This window comes from Mustela putorius, unplaced genomic scaffold (assembly GCF_011764305.1).
Source record: "Mustela putorius furo isolate JIRA1106 unplaced genomic scaffold, ASM1176430v1.1 tig00000145_pilon_pilon_pilon, whole genome shotgun sequence".
In the NCBI taxonomy this organism is placed as follows: Eukaryota; Metazoa; Chordata; class Mammalia; order Carnivora; family Mustelidae; genus Mustela; species Mustela putorius.
The window spans coordinates 1,385,935-1,413,607 of NW_025421294.1; the positions used below are offsets into that span (position 1 = coordinate 1,385,935).

The window sequence follows — 27,673 nt, forward strand, 5'->3', positions numbered from 1 at the left end:
ATACTTACAATGGTTTGTATTCCTTACAGTATAATCTGCCATTCTCCCTAGTCTGCCTTTACCCTTTCCTAAATCTACTACTCTCCTTCTTTTTCCCCATTTCACACAGCTCCCTTCACCATTCCTCAAACAAGCCAGGCATGCTCTCGCCTTAAGTACTGCGAAGCTGCTGTTCCCTCTCCCCTTCGACAACCCCTGGACTTGCTGTTCCTTCACTTCTTTTGGGTCTTCCTTCTAGTGGTACCCTTACAATGAAGCATCCTTTGATCATTGCTAATCATAATATAGTATTAAGGTGCCTGGGTGGCTCAGTGGTTAAAAGTCCAACTCCTGATTTTGGCTCAGGTCATTTCAGGGCCATGAGATTGAGGCCTGCATGGGGTTCAGCGCTCAGTGGGGAGAATGCTTGAGATTTTCTCTCTCTCTCCCTCTGCCCCCTCCCTGCTCACTCACACGCATGCACATATATGCTCACCTGCACTTTAAAATAAATAATCTTTTTTTTAAAAAAGTAGTATCAGAGGGGCGCCTGGGTGGCTCAGTGGGTTAAAGCCTCTGCCTACAGCTCTGGTCACGATCTCAGGGTCCTGGAATCAAGCCCTGCATCAGGCTCTCTGCTCAGCGGGAGCCTGCTTCCTCCTCTCTCTCTCTCTGCCTGCTCTCTGCCTACTTGTGATCTCTGTCTGTCAAATAAATAAATGAAATCTTAAAAAAAAAAAGTAGTATCAGTAATAATAAAGCAGATTTTAAGTAATAAATAAAAATGGTAGTACTGAAATATCTTCACCTTTCTGGTCTAACTCATTTAAAAGATACCATTCTTAACATTTGGTTTGGGATATTCTAGGATATAGCATTTCCTATGTATGAATTTAGTCAGTAGGATATAAATTTCCAAATATACCAGGAACTTAAGAACTTATCTACTATTAAATTTAGTTTTAAAATAAAATATGAGGAGGCTCGCCAAACTTTGTGGAGAAATCATAAATGAAGAGAATATCAATCATGCAATTCTCATAGTATTTGAAGAAGCATATTTAAAATATTCAATTTCAGGGCGCCTGGGTGGCTCAGTGGGTTAAGCCGCTGCCTTCGGCTCAGGTCATGATCTCAGGGTCCTCGGATCGAGTCCCGCATCGGGCTCTCTGCTCAGCGGGGAGCCTGCTTCCTCCACTCTCTCTCTCTCTGCCTACTTGTGATCTCTCTGTCAAATAAATAAATAAAATCTTTTAAAAAATAAAAATAAATAAAATAAAATAAAATATTCTATTTCAGACACATGGGTGGCCCAGTCATTAAGCATCTGCCTTCAGCTCAGGTTGTGATCCCAGGGTTCTGGGATCAAGGCTCACATCAGGCTCCCTGCACATCGGGAAGCCTGACTCTCCCTCTCCCACTCCCCCGCTTGTTTTCCTTCTCTCTCTATGTCTCTGTCAAATAAATAAAATTTTTAAAAAATAAAAATTTAAAAAAATTTCATTTCATAATTAAGTATTGCTTTAACCTTTCACAAAATTTTCTTGATGTCAAGTTCTCCAACCTTTATCTTCAGAAGTTTTATGTTTTTCTGATTAAAAGCAAACTCACCTCATCTTTTCATCTAAAACATTTATTTTGTTAAGATGAAGAGTTTCTGCAAGGACCATGTGACTCTGGTTTTCACACGTTATACCTTCTGAAACTTTGGAGGATACAACTTCAATTTCAGTTCCAACTGGAGAGCTTGGCTAAAATGACAAAAGAATGGTAGCATTTTTTTTTTTCTAATACCTCCCAAAATATTTCAATCATTAGGTATTGAGTTTTTCAAAATGAAGAGTCAAACTAGGTATGCAATGTTCACTTTTTGTCCAAAATAAAACTATCTAATTCAGAGAGAAGCTTCAATTACTGCAATTATTATGTTTACAGGACACTTTAAAAACTAAATAATTATCTGTTGTAAACACCTACCACCCCCCACCTCACCCCCAAAATTTTTCCAAAAAAGTTCAATGATTTCTTCTGGGGATAGAGAGGTTTCAAACAAGATTACAATGGCTTTAAATCTAGATTTCCCCTTGGTAGACAGAGAAAAAGAAGGACAAAGAAATAAGATCTGTTGAAAAGTACATTACACTACTCAGATTTATACCAAAAGATAGATCAAAAAAAGATTGGTTAAACTGTCAAACAGCAGAATGTTATGCAGCAATGAAAAACGATATACCTCTATACTTCTTGACATGAAAAGTCACTTAATATATTAAATAAAATATAAGTCACAAAAATAACGTGTACAGGGTGCCTGGGTGGCTCAGTGGGTTAAAGCTTCTGCCTTCAGCTCGGTCATGATCTCAGGTCCTGGGATCAAGCCCCACATTGGGCTCTCTGCTCAGCGGGGAGCCTGCTTCCTCCTCTCTCTCTGCCTGCCTCTCTACCTGCTTGTGATCTCTATCAAATAAATAAATAAAATATTTTTTTTTAAAAAATGTACGCAGTGACTTTACTATTTTAAAAAATTATCTTATGTTTCAGTAATCTCTATACCTGATGTGGGGCTTAAATTTACAACCCAAAGATCAAGAGCTGCATTTTCTACCACCTGAACCAGCCAGGTGCCCCAGAGATTGTATTATTTAAATTTACATAAGTATACACACATGCATGCATGGAGATACACCCAGTAAGATACGTCAGAAGGTTTTCAGTGGTTACCTCAATATTATTATAATATTTTGTATTAATTGAATATTTTTATAATGAATAGGTTCATTAATTAGGGGAAAAATCTGTTTTCATTTAAAAAAAATCTAGAATGGTAAATCTAGAACAGAACTAGATATATTATATATTCATTAATGAGAGTGTCACATGCCTATATTCTAAACCTAGTCTGAGATGCCATTTCGTATTTTAACATGCATTAGAAGGCTCAATTACATAACAATAACTTACCACAGTCAAGAACTTTTTAGTTTCATCTTTTTGTACTACTGTTCTTTCTTCCTTAATTATGCCTTCAGCTTCACCTTTTTCTATTTGCCTCGGTCCAGCCTTTTTTATGTTTGGTCTGGGTCTCTGAAGTCGGCTCCTTACTATTCGAGCAGTTGGAATAATGCTTTCCTTCACTTCTTGCTGAAAAGTGTTTGTTCTATGAGCCCTAGAAGAGAGGACAGGGAGAAAGAGAGAGAGCTGGACTGTAAGATGAAAACTACTGTAAAAACATAAAATTTGAATCTTCTCTAACTATAAAATCAAATTACTTCAATGATATATATTCTTTTATTTAAAAAAAAATAGTTATTTTAATCCTGAAAAGGTAATGAATTTATGTAATGTAGAAAATTCAAATTCATGGAGCCAGCAAGTATAAAGGTAGTTGCCAGGGAATGGAAGAAGGGGAATGGGGTATTCTTGTTAACGGGTTAAGTTTCAGGTTGGAAAAATGAAAAAGTTCTGGAGATATATGTGGTAACTGTTGCAAAACAACATGAATGTGCATTTTTGTGAATGTGCATTAATAACACTAGACCATCTATATAAAAAATGGTTAAAACTGTAAATAAGTCTTCTACTACAATTTTTTTGGTCAAGATTTTATTTATTTATTTGACAAAGAGAGAGAGCATAAGCAGGGAGAAGCAGGGAGAGGGAAGCAGGCAGAGGGAGAGGGAAAAGCAGGCACTCACTAAGCAAGGAACTCAAAGTGGAACTTGATCCCAGGACCCCAGGATCATGCCCTAACTTAATTCAAATGCTTAACCAACTGAGCCATCCAGGCATCTTTCTACTACAGTTTTTAAGAAGATAATGAATATAATCCTTATATGCATGTATTTTTAAATGCAGTGTTTTGCATAAAACCCTAAGTAGCTAATAGTGAATACAGGCAGGTAAGCATCAAAAGGTGTTAACTCAGTGTGATTTTCTATTTTAGACAGTCTGACACATGAATAAAAATAAACCAAGTATTCTTGGAGAGCCTGGGTGGTGCAGTCAGTTAAGCATCCAACTATTGGTTTTGGCTTAGGTCATTATGTCAGGGTCATAAGATCAAACCCCACAGAGGGCTGTGTGCTCAGTATGGCATCTGGTTAAGACTCTCTTTCCCTCTCCTTCTGCCCCTCCTCCCTGAGTACTCTCTGTCTCTCAAATAATCTTTTTAAAAATAATAAATAAATAAAAATAAACCAAGTATTCTTGATATTCACTTTTAAAATACATTAACACATCTTAGTAACAATGAAGAAATACTTGAAGAATTCTCTCATATTTTAGATTTTCCTTTGCTTTTTTTTTTTTAATATACATATATTTTAGATTTTCAAAGAAGTATCACTGTTTACCCCAGAGAAACAACTAATTCCTTTTCCTGGGTCTGTACAGGCTGAGACATGGCTTCAGGATCACAAGAACTTGAAGGTGAAAGGTCCTTTTCACTGTGTATACACGGTAATATTACAGTCTCCTCCTCCCTGTGACCTGATTTGTCTTTTTCTCTTGATGTCATTAGGGAAGCCACACCCTAGAAGGCAGGTAAGGAAAATTTCATTGAGGGCTGAAACAGGAACTTTCATACACTACGAGCAAAATAAATTAGTAGAGTCTCTGCAGAGGACAACAGAAAGGTACCTACTAAAATTTTAATTCTCAGCAAATTTACTTCTAGAAATGTATCTTACAAACATCTTCAAGTAAGTATATGGAAAAGTACATAAAAGATGTTTACTATACCCATTTAATAGCCCCCCAAAAAAGCAATGAACAAAATCAAAACACTGGGAACAAGACAAACCTATCAGTAAGGTATTGAATAAATTATAATTTGCTTATAGTAGAACAATCCAGAACAATTTAGAAGATAAATCTGTATATACTGATCCAGAAATATGTTCATAATATTAAGTGAAAAATACGAGAAGGCAAGTTATAACACCATTTTTGGAAAACAAAGAAAATATCCACATATTTTATTTTTTATGTAAATAAGTATATATACAGAAAAGAATGGGTGGACATACTCAAAATAGTTACATGACTGATTAACCTGGGAGGAAGAAATGGGACATCACAATGGACTCTCACTTTTAGATGATGTATTTTTTCAATCTGCAATTCCTATCATCAGATAAAATAATCAATAAAAAAGATACACCTTTTTAAAATTTAAGAACAGGAAGAAAAAATACAAATTTTCAAGCATTTTAAGAACTGTTTTACTTTTTTAACGATTTTTTAAAATTTATTTATTTGAGAGAGCATGAGGGTGAGAGAGAGGATGGGACGGGAGAGGATCAGAGGGAGGAGGAGACTCCCTGCTGAGCGGGCAACCCGATGGGCACTCAATCACAGGACTCCAGGATCGTGATGTGAGCCGAAGGCAGTTGTTTAACCAACTGAGCCATCCAGGCGCCCTCTTTATTTATTTTTTAAATAGGCTCCACACTGGGCTTGAACTCACACCCCTGATATCAAAATCTAAGCCGAAATCAAGAGTTGGACACTTAACCAACTGAGCCACCCAGGCACCCCAGAACTAAGCCATTTTAAAACACTTGGGGCACCTGGGTGGCTCAGTTGGTTAAGCATCTGCCTTCGGCTCAGGTCATGATCCCAGAGTCCTGGAATGGAGCCCTACATGGGGAAATCCCCGCTAGCAGGGAGTCTGCTTCTCCCTCTGACCTTCCCCCTGTCATGCTTTCTCTCTCTCTCTCGAATAAATAGTTAAAAATAAATAAAAATAAAACAAAAAGAATTTTAATCCAAAATTGCACTTTTTAAAAAATACATCATTTTATTATCTTTTTAATGAACTGGGATTTTTTATTATTATTAAAGTACAGTTGACAATGTTTTATTAGTTTTAGATGCACAACACAGTGATTCAACAATTCTATACAGTACTCAATATTCACCACAGTAATTATAGTCACTATATATAACCATATGTTACTATATTACTACATATGTTACTATATTATTAAGTATATTCCCTATACCGTGCTTATCTGTTACTTATTTCATGACTGAAAATTTGTGCTTCTTAAAAGATTTATATTTTTAAGTAATCTTTATACCCAACATGAGGTTCAACCTCACAACGCCAAGATCAAGAGTTTGCCTATCTACCAACTAAGCCAGCCAGCGGCCCTGGGAAGTCTGGACCTCTTAATCCCCCTTTCCTATTTCACATGCAATAGAAATTATATGAGAAAATATCTGTTAAATGTTAACCCCAGCTGTTTTACTTTAGTAGCAATAGCTAAGACAAAAAACATCCACCTTGAATAGCACTCACATGTTGAGAAGGGAGTGTGCTCACCTGTTCACTGGTCTGCTGCACCACAACAGTCTCAGTTTTATCAGTTTCCAATTTCTTCCCATGTACATATTTTTCTGCTTCTGTAGTCTCTCTCTTTAAAGTTGCTCTTGCTAAGTTCGGTTTTGGTCTCTTGAATCGACTTCTCATAAAAGGTGCTGGTTTAATTTCTAGTGGCTTCTGCTCTTGAGGAAGAGATTTGCTTTTGGAAAAAGGATTATCAAACTTTAGAATGAGTTTAAGGGGCAATGAGAACAGAGTCTTAGGACAACTTGAGAAACTGGCAATAAATATTAAATCTAATTCTTATTTTTAATTTTTTTAAAATATTTTTATTAACATATGTATTTTTTGCCCCAGGGGAACAGGTCTGTGAATCATCAGTCTTAACATTTCACAGCACTCACCATTAACACACACCCTCCCCAATGTCTCTTTAAATCTAATTCTTAACAGGTAAACAAATTGGGCTATTTGGCAGATCCTGAAAAATACAAGGAGTACAACTGAAATATATGCCTATCATCTTTGCAAAGAGAAAACAGTGGCTCTCACACCCATACTGACTTAGGATTATATGTTACATACAATTCTCTTGTTAGTAATTCTCTCAATCTAGTGTCATAATGACCTCAAAATTCTCTCCCTATCATTCCAGAGCTTAGAAGCAGTTTAACACTATGCTATAGATACACCTTGAAATCTTACTGATAATCTGAAAATGTCTCCTTAGATGCTTTGTCTTGGGCACATGGGTGGCTCAGTCAATTAAGCATCTGCCTCTGGCTTGGGTCATGATCCCAGGGTCCTGGGATCAAGCTCCCTGCTCAGTGGAGGGCCTGCTTCTCCCTCTCCTTACCCTCTCCCTGCTCTTGCTCTCTCCCTCCAAAAAATATTTTTTAAATAAAAAACAAAGATGATTTGTCTTTAAAAGCACACAGACCAATATGTTTATACCTTAAATTAGTATTTGAAAACTGCTCTGGAACATCTGGAGATAGCATCCCCTTGTCATTTGTTTTATCAGGTTCAGAAGTCTGTAAAGAAGTCTCCAAACAACTCAAGTGACCTGACAGTTCCTTTTCAGAATTTTTTTCTTCTTCAGGTGTCTGCACCACGGATAGTACTTCACTGCTAACATTCTAGAGGAATAGTCACAGGAAATCAGCACAAATGGAAAATGTCACAATCATGTGAACTTCAAGTAAACTTTTGAGGTTTTTTGAAGATTTTATTTTTAAGTAATCTTTACACCTCACATGCAGCTCAAACCTATAACCCCATGATCAAGAGTCACCTGCTTTAAAAAAAGGTCACATGATCCACCTACTGAGCCAGCCAAGCAGCCCCACTGGAAACAAGCAGCTGGATGGCTCAGTCAGTTGGGCGTCCAACTCTCATTTTCAACTCAAGTCATGATCTCAGGGGTGTGGAATCAAGCCCCACAAAGCGCTTCATGCTGAGTGCGGAGCGTGCCTTAGATTCTCTGACTCTCTCCAAGGCCCACCCCATAATTGCTCTCTCTCCCTTTCTAAAATAAAGTAAAATTTTAAAAATATTTTTTAAAAAGGAAGAAAAAGGAAAATTTAAAAGTGGAGGGAAGGTGGGGGGCACCTGGATGGCTCAGTCACTCAAGCATCCGACTGTTGGTTTCAGGTCAGGTCATGGTCTCAGGGTTCTAAGATCGAGCCCTATGTTGGGCTCCATGCTCAGAGCAGTCTGCTTAGTCCACCCCTCCTACTTGCTCTCCTTAAATAATTTAAAAAATAAAAAAATAAAAGTGGAATGGGACAGGAAATAAAAAAAGAAAGACATTTGGTCACAAGAAATAATTCTACTCTATGTTCATATTACAGTTAGCACTAATCCAGTCTAATTCCCTACACTCCTTTTAGCTAAGAGTAACTTCAAACTGACATTAAGAACAGTAACTTAACCACATTTAAATATATTTTTAAGTTACTTTTTTAAAAGATACATAGTTTCTTTAAGGTCCTAAAACACAGAATTTAGGGCTGGGAAAGACTTCAAAGCTTTTAGAGATTTTAAATTTTGTGGGATTTAAGAGCAATAATCACCGTTTTTATTTTGATAATTTTTCCCTGAAAAAGTGTTCAAAAATAGGTTTGCTAAAGAACAGAAAAATACATACTTTGATAGTTAGTGAAGACACAGTGTTGCAGCAACTACTACTGCTCTGCATTAAATCTGTGTCATTTTGTCTTGAGGTCCTGGTCTCCTCTGCTCCATATTTCCTTAAAGAAATGTCTATTTTTCCAGTTTTTTCCAAATCTGCAGCCATTTCTTCAGGAGCACTAATTTCTTCTGATCTGCTTTTCTTTGAGGAAACGTCTCCAGTTTCTTTTGATTCTGCCTCTGTTTCTTCAATAGCAGTCGTCTTTCCTGATACCTTTTCCATCAGGGAAAGATCTCCTTCTCCAGTTTCTTTCAAATCAATCTCCCTTTCCCCAGTGGCACTGATCCCCAGTAGTACCTTTTCCCCCAGGGAAGTTCCCTTTTCAATTTCTTTCCAATCTGTCTCTATTTCACCTTGAGTCTTAGCCTCTGGGGCCTTTTCTTCTCTTCTTTCAGCTTCTTCCAAATGTGTTTCTCTCTCCTTAATGGCATCAACAATCTCTGGTACATTTTCCCTTACAGAAACCTCACTTCCAGTTTCTTCTAAATGTGTTTCTACTTCATCTATAGTGCTGACCTCTGGGGCATTTTCCTGTAGGGGTATTTTTCTTCTTCCAGTTTCTTCCAAATCTGTCACTATTTCTTCAGTGATATCAGACACCTCTGATACAGTATCCCTTGGGGAAACCTCTCTTCCAGTTTCCTCCAAATTTATCACTCTTTCCTCAGTGACATCAGACACCTCTGATACAATATCCCTTGGGGAAACCTCTCTTCCAGTTTCCTCAGTGACATCAGACACCTCTGATACAATATCCCTTGGGGAAACCTCTCTTCCAGTTTCCTCAGTGACATCAGACACCTCTGATACAATATCCCTTGGGGAAACCTCTCTTCCAGTTTCCTCCAAATTTATCACTCTTTCCTCAGTGACATCAGATACTTCTGATACAGTATCACTTGGGGAAACCTCTCTTCCTGTTTCCTCCAAATTTATCACTCTTTCCTCAGTGACATCAAACACCGCTGATACAGTATCCTTTGGGGAAACCTCTCTTCCAGTTTCCTCCAAATTTATCACACTTTCCTCAGTGACATCAGACACGTCTGATACAGTATCCCTTGGGGAAACCTTTCTTGCAGTTTCCTCCAAATTTATCACACTTTGCTCAGTGACATCAGACATGTCTGATACAGTATCCCTTGGGGAAACCTCTCTTCCAGTTTCTTCCAAATTCTTCACTCTTTCCTCAGTGATATCAGACACCTCTGATACAGTGTCCCCTGGGGAAACCTCTCCTCCTGTTTCGTTCAAATCTGTCTCCATTTCCACAGTGCTGGTCATCATTTCTGGTATCTTCTCTCTGGAAGACTTGTCTCTTTCAGTTTTCCCTAAAACTGACTCCATTTCCTTAGTAGAATTAGCCTCCACTGATATGCTCTCCCTTGGTAAGGTTTCTTCCATTCTTGTAATTTCTCTCAAAGGTGCTGCAAATTGCCCAGATTCAATCTCCTCTGACACCTCTTTCTTTGAGAAAATTTCTCTTCTTCTAGCTCCTCTTCCTATATTTGGCTTTGGTTTCTGAAATCGAGTCTTTAGAACTGGGACCTTCTTATCCTCTTGAATACTATATATGTATATATAAAAAAAAAAACATACAATCAAATTTTAAACCACACTGCCAGCTAAAGAAAGGATGGTTGAGAAAATACTACTAAAAGACGAGGAATTATCAACTAAAAAATAAATTAAGAAAGCCTCAGGCATCTCAGGATAAAACCTAAAAATTAAAGGAGAGGGAAAAAACCATGTTTTGAAATAATGAATTTTTAAAATGTCTACTCACATAGAGACATGTATAAAGAGAAATCTATCAATAAGGTCAATTAGAGTAGTAGTCAACTGGCTCTGAACCGTACCTAATTGTCAACCACACAATCGTTCTCAAATACTGGCTAAGAGTCTCCAGTCCTCTGCAATGGAGCTAGACCAAATTATGTCTACTATTCCTACCTCTTGGCCCCTCCTATCTTTTATCCAGCATATGCATTGCCTTAAGAGTTAAGCAATGCATTTATATGGCCAGATTTGAACAGCATCTCAAATAGCCATATTGAAGTATGACCTGAACAAAAAAGTATAAGAAAGGCTAGACTTTAAATGTGAAGATTGAAAAAACACTAGTAATTGTTGAAACTAAAAGGGCACCTGGGTGGCTCAGTTGTTAGGCATCTGCCTTCACCTTGGGTCATGATCCCAGAGTCCTGGGATCAAGCCCCCACATTGGGCTCTCTGCTCAGCAGGGAGCCTGCTCCCCCCCCCCTTCTCTCTATGCCTATTTGTGATCTCTGTCTGTCAAATAAATAAATTAAATATTTAAAAGGAAAACAAAAGAAAACAAATAATAAACAGTGGGGTGCCCTGGGTGACTCAGTCGTGGAGCGGCTGCCTTTGGTTCAGGTCATGATCCTGGGGTGCTGTGATCGAGCCCCGCATCAGGCTCTCTGCTCAGTGAGAAGCCTGTTTCTCCCTCTCCCCCGGCTTGTGTTCCCTCTGTAGCTGTATCTCTCTCTGACGAAATAAATGAATAAAATCTTAAACACACACACACACACACACACACACACACACAAACTACATATAGTAGTGCCAAGGAGTCCACTATTCTGTTCTCACTACTTCTGTGCACACTGAATATTTCCAAAGGAAAAACATTTTCCAAAGTATACTAGTAATTCCATAGATTTTGTTTGGTACCCTCCAGAGGGGACATAACAAATAAAAAAAAACGCATGTGGCTAAAAGAAGTATGGGTTTCCATGTATGGGTTTTTCATAAAATTTATGTGAATAAAGGTCATATGTGGATCAATCTAATCCCAAAGAAACAATGAGAAGAAAGTAAGTTACATTTCATGTTTGAACATAGACATTTAATCTAATATGCATATTAATCAGGTCTAATTTGTGAGGAGTAAATCAACTCATCAAATCACTAGTAACTAAGAAATTAAGAAGAAAGCTATGGGATGCCTGGGTGGCTCAGTTGCTTAAACGGCTGCTTTCAACTCAGTATGATCTCAAGGTCCTGTAATCAAGTTCCACATCAGGCTCCTTGCTCAGTAGGGAGCCTACTTCTCCCTCTGCCCCTGCCTGTCACTCTGCTTGCTTGTGTTCTCTCTCTCTGACAAATAAATAACAAAATCTTAAAAAAAAAAAAAAAAAAAAAAAAAGCTATGACATAAATTGCCCTGAAAAGTCTAGGTATATAGTGAATATTATGTAATCTTAATCATAAAAAATCTATCTGATTTGCTTTTGTTTTAAAAAATTGATTAAACAGGGGCGCCTGGGTGGCTCAGTGGGTTAAGCCGCTGCCTTCGGGGGGGGGGGGGGGGGGGGGGGGGGGGGGGGGGGGGGGGGGGGGGGGGGGGGGGGGGGGGGGGGGGGGGGGGGGGGGGGGGGGGGGGGGGGGGGGGGGGGGGGGGGGGGGGGGGGGGGGGGGGGGGGGGGGGGGGGGGGGGGGGGGGGGGGGGGGGGGGGGGGGGGGGGGGGGCTCAGGTCATGATCTCGGGGTCCTGGGATCGAGTCCCGCATCAGGCTCTCTGCTCAGCGGGGAGCCTGCTTCCCTATCTCTCTCTCTCTCTCTGGCTGCCTCTCCGTCTACTTGTGATTTCTCTCTGTCAAATTAATAAATAAAAGCTTTTAAAAAAAAATTGATTAAACATTTCTAAAACCTCATACAAAATTCAAAGATTACATAACCATTAAGATGATGCTTACCTTACACATTCATTAACATTCATTTGGAAAAAATTATCTTCTTTCTCAGATTGTAATGGGATGTCTTCAAAGTCATTTTTACATGACTGATCTTCTACTTGCTCAGGACTCTTAACAACAAAAGACATTTTTAAGGTTTCACAATGAAACACTCATTTATAAAAAATTGCATTGAAAAGTTTGTCCAATTTGAGTATAAAGAAAATGGTAAACATTTCACAATTATAAAATGATACTCAAAGGACACTCTCAAAAGACACTTTTCAAAATGTTATTTAAATATCTTTTAAAAATCTCATAAGCTACATCTTCTACCTAATCTCAAATCCCCCATTCTTTTCCTCTTAATCAGAAAGCAAGTTATAGCGCTTCAGTCTTGTCTCTTAGAATTATTCCCAGGGGTCTGTCTTCTGCTTAGTACCATTACTGTATAGACCTTGAGAATTTTAACAAAAGAAATTCATATGTAACTATGATCTGAACTCTTACCCTTATCACAAAGACTAGTTATTATGTAAATAACCTAAAATTCATCATCTTTGCTCTTGGAATTCTATTTTAATAGGAAGCTTTTAACATTTTACTGTGTTTAAGCCAGAGCTAAAATTCACATATCTAGCTATATTTTCAAAAAGGAGGCATAATTTAAACACCTAAATAATGTGGAGGGGGGAGGCAAGTAAACATGAAGTAGTAAGAGCAAAGCAGATGCTCCATTATGCAAATGCTCAAAATCTAGATTGCTCAGAGTTAAACTGCTTTACAAGTAGCAAAGTTGCTGGCTCTTAAGATTTTGGCTTTAAATTTAATATACAATGTATACAATGGTACAGTCTTGCTGTTTAAAGAGGGGGGTAAAAGAAGGCTGAAGTACTTGTTTAACAAAAAAATCGGAAAGAATCAGAGTACTTACATCTCTAGCAACACAGGATTCACTTTCATTCTTTTTTACATTGGCCTCAATTTTTTCCTGTGATGCTAGAATTTTTCTTTCAGCAGCTTTACCTACATTTGGCTTTGGCCTTTGCAATCGGCTCCTCATTAGTCGTGCTGGTCTGACAGTCTTTGTTTGATCATCTTCCTGCAGACCAATTTTTTCACTCAACCCAGAACTACAAAAGAATAGAACTATGGTTATTCTGAAGTTACATGTTTGTTTTCAGTATTGCTTCTCCACGATACAAATAAGTAAACCATTTGGAATATAAAAATAATTACAAGTGTCCTCAAAAACATCCTCAAAGGGGCACCTGGGTGGCTCGGTGGGTTAAGCCTCTGCCTTAGACTCAGGTCATAATCCCAGGGTCCTGGGATCGAGCCCCACATCGGGGCTCTCTGCTCAGCAGGGAGCCTGCTTCCCCCTCTCTTTCTGTCTGCCTCTCTGCCTACTTGTGATCTCTGTCAAATAAATAAATAAAATCTTTAAAAAAAAAAATCCTCAAAGATACCAACCCTGTTTCTAAACCTTAACGTTTTGGGACAGACATTATCCTGGAACCCGAACTTTAAGTAATTTCATCACAAAACTGAAAAACATCTATATTTGACATACACTTAATACCATTCTCCACTAAGAATACTAGTTTGTAATGTATACCTCCAGGGCCCTAAACAAAGATTATAGCATAAATATACAGTCCAGAATCCAATGGTTCAAATTCATATTAGAATAAGACCTACTCTGAATTTGCATTCCTAGTTAAATATTCCCTTTGAAACCACCTGCTATCCAGAAACATGTACCTTAACCATTAATTAATCTAGTAAGACTTTGGTAAAATCCTGTTAGTAAGTTGAGGAAGAAATGTAACTGCATACCCAATGGATCCATATCATAATTTATTTCTCCAGCAGCATAAAGAGCACTACTGAAATGTTTCAATACACCTACAGTTAAAAGAAGACTTAAGCACACTAAATGGAAGTAAAATTCAGACATTATCCAGTACAGAACTTATTACAGTCACTCTTGAATTCTACTTCCTAAATACTTACATAGATACAGTCTCAGCTTCTGAGTTCTCTCTCTCTGTATTCTCCATTCCAGAAATGTCCAATGTATTCACTTTATCCTTTTCCATATCATTCTATAAATTCAATTTTTTACATTTTATTGACTTAACATTAAAAAGTCCAAACTTGGTAATAAATGGAAATTAAAACAATGACTTTTCATTTTTTGTTCTTCTAATAATAATAGTTCTATAAATCATCGATGCAGCTGTGAACACTATAAAACATATAATTCTACCTACTACTGACAGGAACAAAATTGGTATATCCTTTCTGGAAAGCCTTTTGCCCATATGAAATCAAAAGCCTAAAAAACGTTCATAATCAGGGCACTTGGGTGGCTCAGTTGGCTAGTATCTGCCTCCGACTGCTGTCATGACCTCAGGGTCCTGGGATCAAGGCCCGTGTTGGGCTCCCTGCTCAGAAAAGAGTCTCCTTCACCCTCTCCCTCTGCCCCTTGCTCCTATTACTGGTGCACGCTCGCGCTCTCTCCCTCTCTCTCTCTCAAATAAATAAAATCTACTAAAAAAATGTTCATATTATAATAACATTTCTGATTCTAAGTAAATATTTAGACAAACTACAAGAATGTTCACTAGAATATTATATAAAATGTCAAACACCATGAACAGACTAAATATTCTATAATGAGTAAATGGTTAAATTCAGTTTTACCCATTGACAGAATATTATGAAGTCACTAAAAACCATGTTTTCAAAGGATATTTAATAATATGGAAAAATATTTATGAAATGTTAAGAACTGAAGAAAGAGATAAAACTGAATACTACTAAATTCTGTAATAGAAAAATTGGAAGGATATATGCTAAAATGTTGGTTGCAGCTGGATAATGAGATCACAAGTACTTTTTGTCTTGATTTTTAAAATAATCTGTACTTTCCCAATTTTCCTGAATTTTACAAGATTATAATAACCTGGGGCAACTCGGTGGCTCAGTCGGTTAAGAGTCTGCCTTCTAGCTCAGATGATCCCAGGGTCCTAGGATAGAGCCCTGAGTCAGACTCCCTGCCTAGCAGGGAGAATGCTTCTCCCTCTACCTCTGCCGCTCCCCCTGCTTATCCTCTCTCACTCTCATTCAAATGGATAAATAAAAATCTTAAAAAATATTTTTTAAATTTTGAAAATTTATATATGTTAAACAAAAGAGATATGCTGCTAATGAGTATGTTTGCAAAAGTATGTCCTAGGTTCTAAATGCATAAACAGGAGATAAGATACATTTCATATTCATGTGTAAGTTCTCGCACCTTTGTTTTAGTATCAGTTACATTATCATGTAATTATCAACTAAACAATTTATTCCCAACTACTTAGGGAAAATTTTTGTAATCTTATTTTCTATAAAGAGTCTTATTCCAGGGACGCCTGGGTGGCTCAGTTGGTTAAGCAGCTGCCTTCGGCTCGGGTCATGATCCCAGGATCCTGGGATCGAGTCCCACATCGGGCTCCTTGCTCGGCAGGGAGCCTGCTTATCCCTCTGCCTCTGCCTGCCTCTTTGTCTGCCTGTGCTCGCTCTCTCTCCCTCTGTCTCTGGCAAATAAATAAATAAAGTCTTTTTTTAAAAAAAAAAAAAAGAGTCTTATTCCATACCTTTTCAAATGAAGTTTCTGCATGTAAACTCTTGCTCTCTGCATCTGTTTTACCTTGTGAAAGAACAGATTTCTTCCCAACTGCCCTTGATAAATTGGGTTTAGGTCTCTGCAGTTGTCTTCTTCCCATTAGTTTAACATTTCCTGACTGATCTGTTTCCCTAAGAAATGAAAATTATTTTTTATTTTTTTAAATGAACATTATTTAAATCGCACCAACACAGAGGCACAGTCAAATGAAATTTGGAAAAATTCTTTAAAAATCCACTCAGAGGCAGAAAAGAAGTCCTGTAGGTTTACTCAAAGAGTAGCAAAGAAAACTGAAAAACGGGACGCCTGGGTGGCTCAGTTGGTTAAGCAGCTGCCTTCGGCTCAGGTCATGATCCCAGCGTCCTGGGATCGAGTCCCACATCGGGCTCCTTGCTCCGCAGGGAGCCTGCTTCTCCCTCTGACTCTGCCTGCCTCTCTGCCTGTGCTCGCTCTTGCTCTCTCTCTCTCTCTGACAAATAAATAAATAAAATCTTTAAAAAAAAAAAAAATTAAAAAAAAATTAAAAAAATAAAAAAAAAAGAAAACTGAAAAACAAGAGTTGTGAGGAGGTAACTTATTTTACCAGATGCTAAAAAGCAACTATGCAGCATTAATAACTAAAACACTGGTACTGATAACATGAATAAACAGATAAATGAAACACAAAAGAAAACTTAGAAGATGACTTCAAAACACATGAAAGAGCAGCGGCCTGGGTGGCTGAGTGGGTTAAAGCCTTTGCCTTCGGCTCAAGTCATGATCTCAGGGTCCTGGGATCAATCAGGTTCTGTGCTCCACAGGGAGCCTGCTTTCCTCCCCTCTCTCTCTGCCTGCCTCTCTGCCTACTTGTGATCTCTGTCTGTCAAAAAAATAAATAAAATCTTAAAAAAAAAATCTTTAAAAAAAATAAATAAAATCTTTAAAAAAAAATCTTTAAAAAAAAACACACAAAAGAAGTACATTTAAAAAGGCAGCATTTAAAATAGCAAGAATGAGATACAAAATAATGTATTGTTACAAACAATATCAAAAGCAATGGTGATGGGAAAACTAACACTGGGGACTAAAATAAGATTAGCTCCATTTCTCGCACTGTACTTGTAGTATATTCCAACATATCAGAGTTAAATAAAGCCATACAGTCAACAAGGATGAATTCTTTTATAACCCTAAGTTGGGGTAAGCCTTTATAAAGTTTAACTAAAAATTCAAGAGCCATAAAAGAAAAAAAGAAAGAAAATTCAGAAATTTAACTACATAAAAATCAAAAACTTCTACATGACTAAGTCAAAAGTCAAACTACCAACCAAGAAAGGATGTTTTGCAAATCACAGAACAAGGCTAATCTCCCTAAAATAAAAAGAGCTCCTACAAATAATAGCATCAAAAACTCATTTTAAAACTGAACAAAAAAAAAAAAAACTGAACAAAGAGAGGCTCCTGAGTTGCTCAATCAGTTGAGTGCTGGCCTGCTCAGTACACTACTACAAATGTTATTTTGTCATTTTTAGGATTTTGTTTTTCTACCTTACTTTAATTGCAAGATTACAGCAAATAATATATATAACATACAAAATATGTGTTAATCATCCAATTATGTCATCAGGCTTCTGGTTAACAGGAGACCATTAGTAGTTAAGTTTGGAAGAGTCAAAGTTATTTGTGGATTTGCAACTGCCAAGGGGTCAGTATCCCTAACCACTGTGTTGTTCCTAAGGGTCCATTGTACTTACTTGCAGGTTAAAGGACAGAGGTTTAAGATTTTAAGCACTCTTTGAAAAAATAACCTACATAACCATCAGTTGAGCTTTGATTATATAAACTCTAATCCATCTATATATACTAGAACACTATGAAGTGCTCTCTTCAGTAGCACACAAACACCAGAACACTATGCACTAGGCAGCTATTCAAAAATAATAAGGAATATCTTCATGCAAAGGTATCAAGATATAAAACAAATAAATTGCAAATGGTGTCTGTGTAAGTCTAGGGTGTGTGTGTGTGTGTGTGTGTGTCTATACACACATACATTATCATCATTAGGGCTTTAAGAAGAGCAAAAAAATATAAAGAACATGTATTTGCATTAGCTTTAAAATACTTTTTGTTAAATCTCAGAAAGAAAATCAGAAATAAATTACACACGGGGCTCCTGGGTGGCTCAGTGGGTTAAAGCCTCTGCCTTTGGCTCAGATCATGGTCTCAGAGTCCAGGGATCAAGCCCCGCATCGGGCTCTCTGCTCAGAAGGAAAGAAGCCCTCTCTCTCTGCCTGCCTCTCTGCCTACTTGTGATCTCTCTCTCTGTCAAATAAATAAATAAAATCTTTTTAAAAAAAAAGAAAGAAAGAAATTACACAAGTTACTTAGAGTGAATGCAGACATAGAAGAAGGGATATTTTACTCTTTTTATACTTTTAGGTGTTTGTGCCATAAGACCATTTTGCCTATCCCAAAGAGTAAACTTTTGTTTAAAAAAAAAAAAAAAGTTTCATTTTCAGTGTGACTGTGCTTTACTGAAAATAAATAAGAATTCATAAACTAAAGAGCGTGTAAGCCTATATGAGGAGTTTAGGAGGGACTCAAGGAAGTCTGAATTTCTGAGCTATCTCTTTTCAAAGGCAGATTCTTATAGTGTTTTTATTGTGTTTTTAGTGCAAATATTAATCAATATTTACACACTAGGAAACATAATTTCTTTAAAGTCATCAATATCAAAAATCTACTACTTTGAAAAATGATTCAAACCAAGTAAAAGTATCTCACAGCAAATGTTTAGGCTTCCAAATTATTTTAGAATTTCAGCATAAGTCACCACTGTGCATAAAATTCCTATCATGGTTATAAAAGAGCATCTTTCTATAATGAAATATAAAGTGATAAGCCCTTATGTCACAATCAGACCACAGTACAATTATATATTAAATGGTGTACCACCCCTTTCTAATCCCTAAAGAAAGAAACATTAACCTTTCTTAAATAAGAAATCATCACAGTTTTGAAAATAAATTTTAAAATCCTAACATATAAAATACTTACAATGATTTATTTTTTAGGTCAACACTGCTTTCTTCTGTATAATTCCTTTCAACATTATTCACCTCACACAGTGCACTAATTCCAGCTTCTGATAAAGGCAAACCTGAAGGGCTTGATTCTGAAGCTTCAGTTCCTAGTGATGTGGCATCTTGTTGACCACTAAGCAAATGAAAATACAGGAGGAAAAGAATTCTTAGTAATATGTGTTTTATAATAACTACTTATAATAATTATAATAACTACTTAAAATATTTCTTAATATATAAAACAACCTGGAAAAATGATACTTTGTATTTTGGTATTATCAATATAAATATTTTGGCTTTTCTATGATCCTTCTTGTACCATATTGCTAAAAACTGTATCTTCAGGGGTGCCTGGGTTGCTCGGTCGGTTGAGCATTCAACTCTTGATTTTTGACTCAGGTCATGACCTCAGGATGGTGAGATCAAGTCCCAAGTCAAGCTCCACAATGAAAGTGGAGGCTGCTTAAGATTCTTAACTCTAGGGAACAACCTGAGGACTGCTGAAGGGGAGGAGGTTGGGGGATGGGATAACTGGGTGATAGCCATTAAGGAGGGCGCTTGATATAATGAGCACTGGGTGTTACATGCAAGTGACAAATCACTAAAATCTATCCCTGAAATTAATAATATACTATATGTTAACTAACATGAATTTAAATAAAATCTTAAGAAAGAAAGTTTTCTATCAAAAAAAGAATCAATCTTTCCCCCTTCCTCTTCCCCTCTCTCCCTACTCACACATACTCCCTCTCTCTCAGAAACAACCAACCAACCAACCAAAAAAAACCTGTACCTACAGAGAAAGTAACAGCCACAAATTAAAAGGCATAGGAAAACACTCAAGTCAAAATGAAAAATTCTTAATTATATGGGGTTGACAAATCAAATCTATGTGCAAACCAGAGCAATATTAAGGAATAATCTCTCATTTCAATCTTATACAGGCAGGCCCTGCTTTGCATGGTAGTCTGTTAACCAAAAGTTTTATAAATCCGAGGACACAGTGCCAATATGCATAAGCTGCACTTAGCACTGTATGCCAAAGCAAGACTGCCATATTATGAAATACTCCAACTAATAATGATATAAATGATGGCCATGTACTAACTGGCACCCAGAAGCAACACATACAACATTCACCTCATTCTTCCTACTGGGTGTTTTTCTTTTCCCAACTAATCAATAAGAACTCTTTATATGTTATTTGCTGGTTACATAAAACCTCCCCAATACTATGCTTGCCTTTCACTTTCCTTGTGAAACCTTTTGTCAAAAGAAATAGTTTACTGTGGTCAAATTCGTCAATTTTATCTTTTAAAGTTTTGTTTTTCATACCTTAAGAAATCCTTGACATGCCAAAGGTATTTCCAAATACCTTTGTCTAAAAGTTTTCAAGATTTGCTTTACACATGATTCTATTTATTTATTTATTTATTTAAGGGGAGGGGGGCAGGAGCACACACAAGCAGGGGGAGTGGCAGGCAAACGGAAAGGCAGGCTCCATGCTGAGCAAGGAACCCAACACGAGACTCAAGACTCGATCCTAGGACCCTGGGATCCTAATCAGGCCAAACACTAACCAGTGTCTGCCAACTGACCCACTGACTAAGTGGCTCAGTTGGCAGACACTAACTAACTGACCCACTCAGCATCCTTGTAGCCCTAAATCTATCAGAAATTTAGCATACAGGGTGAAATAAGGATCCAATACTATCTAATATTAGATATATCTAAACATCTAGTGAATATTTCATTCAATCTTCACCCACAAATTTCTAATGTTACCTCTGCCCCATTTATCAGATTCCTAAATTTTTCCCCCTAGGCTTTATATTCACTTCTGCTGAGACAATTTGTCCTTGTGCCAATAACACACTACTTTAATTACTCCAGCTTTAGATTTATTAATACATTTTCACCCCAGAAATAAATTTCAAATTGTCTTTACCACTCATGACACTTTGCTCTTGTATAATTGATAATTTAAGTATCAGCTGTTTTTACAAAACCAGCTAGAATCTTAGCAGTCATTACAGGGTTGTTTCTCCCCTAAAATGTGCCACAGTATCTTTTAGGTGTAGTTTATTAAATTAGTTATATCTCTGAAGTCACAATATAAATGTCTGTCACCGGGCGCCTGGGTGGCTCAGTGCGTTAAAGCCTCTGCCTTCCGCTCAGGTCATGATCCCAGGGTCCTGGGATTGAGAACCGCCTCTGGCTCTCTGCTCAGCAGGGAGCCTGCTTCCCTTTCTCTCTCTCTGCCTGCCTCTCTGTCTACTTGTAATCTGTCAAATAAATAAATAAAATCTTTTTATAAATAAATAAATAGTCTGTCACCTAGCAAATTAAGGATCCAAGGTCCATAGGCCCAGCTTCAAAGAAACTATTAATCTTCCAAATTGTATGAACTAGCACAGACAGACAAGTTGGACAGTATCAAATGAAAAAGCTTCAGCACAGCAAAGGAAATAATCAAACGAAAAAGCTTCAGCACAGCAAAGGAAATAATCAACAAGATCAAAAGACAACCTATGGAATGGGAGAAAAAAAATCTGTAAACCATTAATCTGACACAAGCTTAATATCCAAAATATAACAGATATACCTATAATTCAATTTAAATAACGTAATTAAAAAATATGAAAGGGGACACCACTGCACTGTAAAATGTTGGGTTTGTGGGTCACAGACAGAAGTGGGTTTTTTAGTTGAAATTTTTTTAACATTCCTCATGAATGTAAATTTGTACTATTTAACTGACTATTCTTGGTGTAAAATCTTGTCATGTGTATAAAAATAAAAAAGATCCCAAATTAAAAAAAAAATATGAAAGGGGAATGAATAGATATTTCTCCAAAGAAGACATACAAATGGCCAATAAACATATGTTAAGCTCCTCAATCACTAATTGGGGAAATGGAAATCAAAACCATAATGAAGTATCATCTCCCCTATGTCTGAATAACCACCTTCAAAACACAAAGAAAACAGAAAATAGTAAGTGTTGGTGAGAATATGGAAAACTGGTAACTTTGTGCACTGCTGATGGGAAGGTAAAATAGCACAACCACTGTGAAGAACAGTGGGGAGGCTCCTCAAAAAGTTAAAAATAAAAAAGTGCCTGGCTGGCTCATTCAGTACAGCATGTGACTTTTGATCTTGGTTGTAAGTTTGAGCCCCACATTGGGGTTAAACTATTTTTTAGGTAAAAAAATAAAATAAAATAAAATGTAAAAAAAATTAACAGAACAATCATAGGATTCAGTAATCCCTGTTCTGGGTCTTTATCTAAAAGAAATTAAGAAATGGAAACAGAACCTCAAAGAGATATCTGCATTCCAATGTTTGTTACAGCAATATTTAAAATAGCCAAGAGATGAAAACAGCCTAAATGTTCACTGAGAGATGCATGAATAAAGAAATATATTTTAAAAAGGAAATACTGTCAAATGCTGTAATACAGATGAAACCTGAAAACAGTATGCTAAGTGAAATAAGCCACTCAGGGGCGCCTGGGTGGCTCAGTTGGTTAAGTGTCAGGTCATGAGATCGAGCCTTACATGGGCTCCACACTGAGAGTAGAGCTGCTGTGGCTTCTCTCTCTCTCTCTTTCTCTGCCCCTACCCTGCCCAACCCACCCTCGTGCTTGCTCTCTCCCAACAAAAAAAGAAAGAAAAGGAAAAAAGAAACCCATGCAAACACCAACCACAAGACAGCTGTAGCAAAGTAAACATCAGAACAAAAAGCAGTATCAGTGGAGCGCCTGGATGACTCAGTGGGTCAGGCCTCTGCCTTCGGCTCAGGTTATGATCTCAGTATCCTGGACTGAGCCCCCACATTGGGCTCTCTGCTCCTTGGGGAGCCTGCTTCCCCACCCTCTCTGCCTGCCTCTCTGCCTAGTTGTGATCTCTTGTCTGTCAAATAAATAAATAAAATCTTAAAAAAAAAAAAAAAGAGTAATATCAGAATGATACACACAAATGATAAAAGGGTGATTTCACCAAAATACAACAACTCTAGTTACGCATGCACCTAACAAGAGCTTCAAAAGAATTGAAGAAAAACAAGTACGACTGAAAAGAATAACAGGCAAGTTCACAATTACAGCTGGAGACTTCACTCCCCTCTCAGTAACTGATAGGAGATGTAAACAAAGTCAGTAAAGGTATAGAAAAATACCTTGATGAAAGGATAGGGTCAGTTCTTTTCTCAGCTTTTTCACTGGAGGATAAATCCACAATGTCATCCATATTCTGTATGCGAGAAAGCTTCTGTTCCTTATTGACTTCATCTTCATTTATCTCCCTTAAAGACTGACCTTTATCTATGAATACAAAATGCACGTTATTCTAAAAACATCAACTTTTTAAGCACAAAGGAATTTACATAAAACAGCATTTTTCCTACCAATCATAAAAGCATTCCACATCCAAGTTCCTCTATGTAAGGCAGAGATCTTAATTTTAGAACATTAATGAAAAGGTAATTAAAAAAAACAAATAAAAACTTTAAAAATCTAAAAAATTTTAAAAATTAGGAAAAAGTGGGGTTTTTTGTTTTTTTAGAAAAAAGTTTTTTAAAAAATTTTTTAAAAAGATAATCAACTTACAACTGTTTAAGTTGTAACTGTGTTTTGAGGATCACCCCAAAGTTTTTGGGTAGTTTGTAGCATTCTTTTATCTTGCTTAATTTATTATTTTTTTTTTTTTTAATTTGACAGAGATCACAAGTAGGCAGAAAGAGAGGAAGGGAAGCAGGCTTCCTGCTGAGCAGAGAGCCCGAAGCGGGGCTCAATCCCAGGACCCCGGGATCATGATCTGAGCCGATGACAGAGGCTTTAACCCCCTGAGCCACCCAGGCGCCCCTATCTTGCTTAAATTTTAAATGGTTAAATAACTTGTTACAGGTAGACTCATCTATTCTGCTCCTTCAGAAAAATCATAATTAATAACATAGTAACAGCTATCATTTACTTAGTATTTACTAAGTGACAGAAACTTTAAGCCCATCAAACGCATTATCTCCTTTAATACTGAAAACAATCCTATTAGAAGGTGGTAAACCCATCAAAGAGAAAAAGAACCTGGGTTCAAGATCTTAGGTGACCTATCCAAGGTCATAATTAGCAAACAAAAAAGCTGGAATCTAAACTAAGGTCTGTTTGATTTCCAAAGTCCAACTTCTTAATTACTGAGCTATTCTGCATTTTATGTAGTATCTTTACTAGAAAACCACAAATGAGTATAATACTGTGATGCCTAAAATTACACTACGCTACAACCAAGACTCATTTATTAAAATCATATTGCTAAAACTGAATTACATAAAATTTAAATTCTATAGAAATATTTTTCTGATTTGCTACTATCTTCTTCTTCTCTATTTACTTGATCATTTACTTTAAGTAATCCACATATGAATTCTTAAGAGACTAAATATGCCCAAATCTCTTAGCCCTCATACCTTAGCAAATCCTGAGTATCAAAATGCCTGCATTCTAACAGAGCTAAAAAAAAAAAAAAAAAGTAAGAAAGAAAGAAAGAATGAGAAAGAAGAAAAATGAAAAAAGGGAGGGAGGAAGAAAGGAAGGAAGTAGTAGGAAGGAAGGAAGGAAACATTTCAGTAGCTCTTGTATAAAAATTAAACAACTTATTGTGGATTCAAAGGTGCTCTGTAGACATAGATCATGAACACTTGTGATTTATTAAGAGACACAAGCAATAGGGGGGCCTGGCTGGCTCAGTGGGTTAACCCTCTGCCTTTGGCTCGGGTCATGATCTCAGGGTCCTGGGATAGAGCCCTGCGTTGGACTCTCTGCTCGGTGGAGAGCCTGCTTCCCTTCCTCTCTCTCTCTGCCTGATTCTGTCTGCTTATGATCTATGCCTGTCAAATAAATAAATAAAATCTTCAAAAAAAAAAAAAAAAGAGAGACACAAGCAATATACAGTTAACTATATACATTGTAATGACTCCTAATCACTGTTTGGTTTTAAGTAAAAAAGATCAAGACCTGAGCTGAAATCAAGAGTTGGATAGTTAACCAGGGCGCCTGAGTGGCTCAGTGGGTTAAAGCCTCTGCCTTTGGCTCAGGTCATGATCCCAGGTCCTGGAATCAAGCCCCGCATCGAGCTCTCTGCTCAGCAGGGAGCCTGCTTCCTCCTCTCTCTCTGTCTGCTTCTCTGCCTACTTGTGATCTCTGTCTGTCAAATAAATAAATAAAATATTAAAAAGAAAAAAAAAATAAGAGTTAGATGCTTAACCAAATGAGCTACCCAAGTGCCCCAGAAACATCCGAGAAAAATCTCCACAGGTCACTTTCGTTTCTTTACCCCTCAACAATAAACTTCTTTCCTTTAAATTGAAAACAAAAGGATTTAACACAGTAACATGAATGCAAACTACAAAACTTAAGTGCTACTAGTTGGTGCTACTCAGAATTATTTAAATTACACATCATACTACAATACAAGTTTTCTCTAGTAATACAGGAACTATTAATGTATATAAGAAACTTACTTTCGTATGTTTCTCCTTTAGAATGACCTAACTGAACAGTGGCATTTTCTGAAAGATTTTTTACTTCTTGTTGACCAACTTCATCCTGATTCTTTCTTCTTCTTTTCTTTTGATTTAGGTCTGTTTCTAATGCAATCTGTTCTGAATCCTGTGCTGTTAAAGTCTGAGAGTGCTGTTCTTCTTCAACTATCTGAGCATCCTTTTGAGATGGTTCTGTGTCTGAAATTCTGGTGCTTGGAGATACATCTGGATCATCATTTCCTCCTTCACTGGCAACTTTTTTCACTTTGAAAATAAAAGATATTGTCATAAACATATAAATAACCTAAAGAAAAATTCTTAAAAGATGGAGAAGATAAATACTGAAGGATATCTGGGCAAAAGTTTGAAGCCAACTTAACACATCCAACTGGGAATGACTAAAGAAGTTGTAATACGCTTATGCTATAAAAATCCACACAAAAGGGCTGCCTGGGTGGCTGTCATTGAGCGTCTGCCTTTGGCTCAGGTCATGATCCCAGGGTCCTGGGATTCAGCCAGCGTTGGGCTCCATGCTCAGCAGAAGGCCTGCTTCTCCCTCTCCCACTCCCCCTGCTCGTATTCCCTCTCTCACTGTCTCTCTCTCAGTAAAATAAATAAATAAAGTCTTTAAAAAAAATCTACACAGGGACGCCTGGGTGGCTCAGTTGGTTGGACGACTGCCTTCGGCTCAGGTCATGATCCTGGAGTCCCGGGATCGAGTCCCGCATCGGACTCCTGGCTCCATGGGGAGTCTGCTTCTCCCTCTGACCTTCTCCTCATTCATGCTCTCTCTCACTGTCTCTCTCTCAAGTAAATAAAAATAAAATCTTTAAAAAAAAAAAAAAAAAAAAAAAAAATCTACACAACAAATAATAATGAGGTAGGTTTGTGAGCAGTAATATGAAAGATTTAAAAAAAATTGTTGCCCAAAAAACTCAAGTTGCAGAAAATATATACAATATGATCTCATTTTTATTAAGCAAAGACAATTACATATCCTCTAAGACACACATACACTTGAACAGAAAAGTTTACTAATAGTTGTCCCTAGAAAATCTGGACAATTTGATTTCAGGGCAGGGTACAAAAGATAATTCAACAAACTTATTTTCTGCACCATTTATTTTTCAATGAACAATCTTTTTAACAAATATTTTTAAACAGTTTCTAGTGCCTTTTTTATGAAGGCATATTCACAGTTAACTGTATCAAAAGATGAAAACAATAAATCACTTTTAGAAAACCAAACAAGAGATCACCATGGAGACATCAACCAAAAACAAACTTAACTTCACAACCATAGTCGATCAAGACATCTTCTCTAAAAATATCTAATCTTTAAAAAATAATAAAATTCAGTGTCATTTACGTTGGTTCAAAAAAAAAAAAAGTCGTAACAAGATTTTAAAACTGGGAAGACAAGTGGATTCTCTAACAGAATAATAAACAGTAATTTTTCAATTCTGAGACTTGTAATAATATATCTGAAAAGTTCTCCCATTAAGTAGGATACAATGATTTACTCATGCTTTCACTTATAACATAATAATCATGTTAATATACCTATTTTAATCTCCAAGGGCCATGTATAGTTACTAAAAGAAATGACGAAAGAATGAAATGATTTTGTAGTTACCAATACGATGTTTAAAGTGATACAGACATGCTCCAGAAAAAGAAATGCAAAATTGCTCTGTGCAGAGGAGAGTTAATGTGGCAGGCCTCACTGCTATCCCTTCAAAGGCCTGCTTAAAAGGTTGGCCTTTGGGCTGTGTCTGGAAACTTGCTCTTAGGGAGAATTCACACCAGCCTGACAAAAGTGGCCTAAAATGTTTGTACAAACAATGTGGTTTATGCTGAAAAACTATTTTCGTTTTGGGAGTTCTGAATTCTAATATGTGCCAGGCAGAGGGTGTCTATATGACCAACTTCCAATAAAAACCTCAGATACTGAGTTTCTAACAAGCTTTGCTGGTAGACAATTTGTTACGTATCTCTTCACGACGTGTTGCTATGGGAATGAAGCAGCATATACTGGGTAACTCTAGGTGAGAGGACTCATAAGCTTGCACCTAAATTCCCCTCAACTTGGAGCCACATGTATTTCCCTCTGCTGATTTTATTCCATATCCTTTTACTGTAACAAATCTCAACTGTTTATATAACTATATGCTGGATCTTGTGACTCTCCAA

The 27,673-nt window shown here is 37.1% G+C and overlaps 1 protein-coding gene across 7 annotated transcripts in view; it reads right to left on the minus strand.

Moving 5' to 3' along the window:
* Window positions 1-27,673, minus strand: part of BDP1 (B double prime 1, subunit of RNA polymerase III transcription initiation factor IIIB) — a 96,058-nt gene that overhangs the window by 42,857 nt on the left and 25,528 nt on the right. For 3 of the 7 annotated variants that reach the window (XM_045075240.1, XM_045075235.1, XM_045075241.1), the window contains exons 10-22: window positions 25,460-25,744; window positions 23,123-23,267; window positions 18,918-19,076; window positions 15,850-16,009; window positions 14,219-14,310; window positions 13,137-13,335; window positions 12,224-12,333; window positions 8,457-10,068; window positions 7,262-7,446; window positions 6,308-6,506; window positions 4,332-4,510; window positions 2,941-3,145; window positions 1,591-1,730 (exon numbers count right to left, since the gene is read on the minus strand). In XM_045075240.1, the coding sequence (XP_044931175.1) occupies window positions 1,591-1,730; window positions 2,941-3,145; window positions 4,332-4,510; window positions 6,308-6,506; window positions 7,262-7,446; window positions 8,457-10,068; window positions 12,224-12,333; window positions 13,137-13,335; window positions 14,219-14,310; window positions 15,850-16,009; window positions 18,918-19,076; window positions 23,123-23,267; window positions 25,460-25,744 (3,670 nt within the window). The remainder of the gene's footprint in view (window positions 1-1,590; window positions 1,731-2,940; window positions 3,146-4,331; window positions 4,511-6,307; window positions 6,507-7,261; window positions 7,447-8,456; window positions 10,069-12,223; window positions 12,334-13,136; window positions 13,336-14,218; window positions 14,311-15,849; window positions 16,010-18,917; window positions 19,077-23,122; window positions 23,268-25,459; window positions 25,745-27,673) is intronic. The other 4 variants (XM_045075236.1, XM_045075239.1, XM_045075238.1 and 1 more) reach the window with 4 other exon arrangements.